This window comes from Rhinopithecus bieti, unplaced genomic scaffold (assembly GCF_001698545.2).
Source record: "Rhinopithecus bieti isolate Rb0 unplaced genomic scaffold, ASM169854v2 scaffold_39431, whole genome shotgun sequence".
NCBI lineage: Eukaryota > Metazoa > Chordata > Mammalia > Primates > Cercopithecidae > Rhinopithecus > Rhinopithecus bieti.
The window spans coordinates 1-1406 of NW_016816092.1; the positions used below are offsets into that span (position 1 = coordinate 1).

Here is a 1406-nt window from a genome sequence, read left to right on the forward strand (position 1 = left end):
CTGACCAACATGGCGAAACCCTGTCTCTACTAAAATACAAAAAATTAGCTGAGCATGGTGGCGGGCTCCTGTAATTGCAGCTACTCAGGAAACTGAGGCAGGAGAATCACTTGAACCCAGGAGGTGGAGGTTGCAGTGAGCTGAGATTATATCACTGCACTCCAGCCTGGGTAACAAGAGTGAAACTGTGTCTCAAAAAAAAAAAAAAAAAAAGTGTCCGGGCGCGGTGGCTCAAGCCTGTAATCCCAGCACTTTGGGAGGCCGAGACGGGCGGATCACAAGGTCAGGAGATGGAGACCATCCTGGCTAATACGGTGAAACCCCGTCTCTACTAAAAAAAATACAAAAAACTAGCCGGGCGACGAGGCGGGTGCCTGTAGTCCCAGCTACTTGGGAGGCTGAGTCAGGAGAATGGCGTAAACCCGGGAGGCGGAGCTTGCAGTGAGCTGAGATCTGGCCACTGCACTCCAGCCTGGGTGACAGAGCAAGACTCCGTCTCAAAAAAAAAAAAGAAAAAAGAAAAGAAAAGGATTAGCCATGAGCACCCCCAGATCCTGTGGATTAAGTGACATGGCTGGGATGGTCTCCTTCTCTAGATATCTTCTAGTATGCCTGAGTCTGGCCTTGAGGACAGAAGAGGTGAAGGAGGGAGGGGATACCTGAAGCTGGGAAGCTGGGATCCTTCAGATGTCCAAGAAGTGCCCCTGATCGCTGCCCCTTTTTTTTGCCAGGCAACCATCGGCTTGATCAGGAATCTGGCCCTGTGCCCAGCCAACCATGCCCCACTGCAGGAGGCAGCGGTCATCCCCCGCCTCGTCCAACTGCTGGTCAAGGCCCACCAGGATGCCCAGCGCCACGTAGCTGCAGGCACACAGCAGCCCTACACGGTATGTGAGCTGGTGGTGCCTGTGACAACCTTCCTGGGGGGTCATGTGTCCTCTGTGGGTGTGTGTGTGAATGCAGAGGTCAGTTGCAACTGATGCCAGTTCCAAGAGCCTGTGAAGTTCATTCGGCTGACAGCACCTGTCCCATGCCCCTGCCTCCTCTCTCGCAGGATGGTGTGAGGATGGAGGAGATTGTGGAGGGCTGCACCGGAGCCCTGCACATCCTCGCCCGGGACCCCATGAACCGCATGGAGATCTTCCGGCTCAACACCATCCCTCTGTTTGTGCAGGTGAGTCTGGGGCCAGTGGGCAGGAGAGGTCCCCCCACCACTGCTTAGAGGGCAAGGTTAGGAGTCCCAGATTTTGGGGCCTGGACCAGGCATCAAGAGGTCTTTGGAAGAGTTTGGAGGAAAGTGGCCACACCAGATTGACTACTTAGCAACCCACTGCATAGGCATGGCTTTCTAAGCTTCAAAGCAAGGAAAGAGAACACAAATGGAAAAAACAAAACAAAAAAAACTT

General features: G+C 53.7%; 1 protein-coding gene across 1 annotated transcript; it reads left to right on the plus strand.

Moving 5' to 3' along the window:
- Positions 1 to 544: 544 nt before the first annotated feature.
- LOC108516732 (junction plakoglobin-like) lies at positions 545 to 1389 on the plus strand. The gene is made up of 2 exons (XM_017854328.1): positions 545 to 887; positions 1055 to 1389. Exons 1-2 carry the CDS (start codon positions 609 to 611, stop codon positions 1220 to 1222), a joined length of 447 nt encoding a protein of 148 aa, XP_017709817.1. The 5' UTR covers positions 545 to 608; the 3' UTR covers positions 1223 to 1389.
- The last annotated feature ends 17 nt before the right edge of the window (positions 1390 to 1406 follow it).

Bases quoted from the DNA above. Each gene is read 5' to 3' on its own strand.
- LOC108516732 (XM_017854328.1), top strand. From the start codon at position 609: ATGCCTGAGTCTGGCCTTGAGGACAGAAGAGGTGAAGGAGGGAGGGGA. The intron at 888-1,054 runs GTATGTGAGCTG...CCTCTCTCGCAG, and splicing joins GCACACAGCAGCCCTACACG to GATGGTGTGAGGATGGAGGA.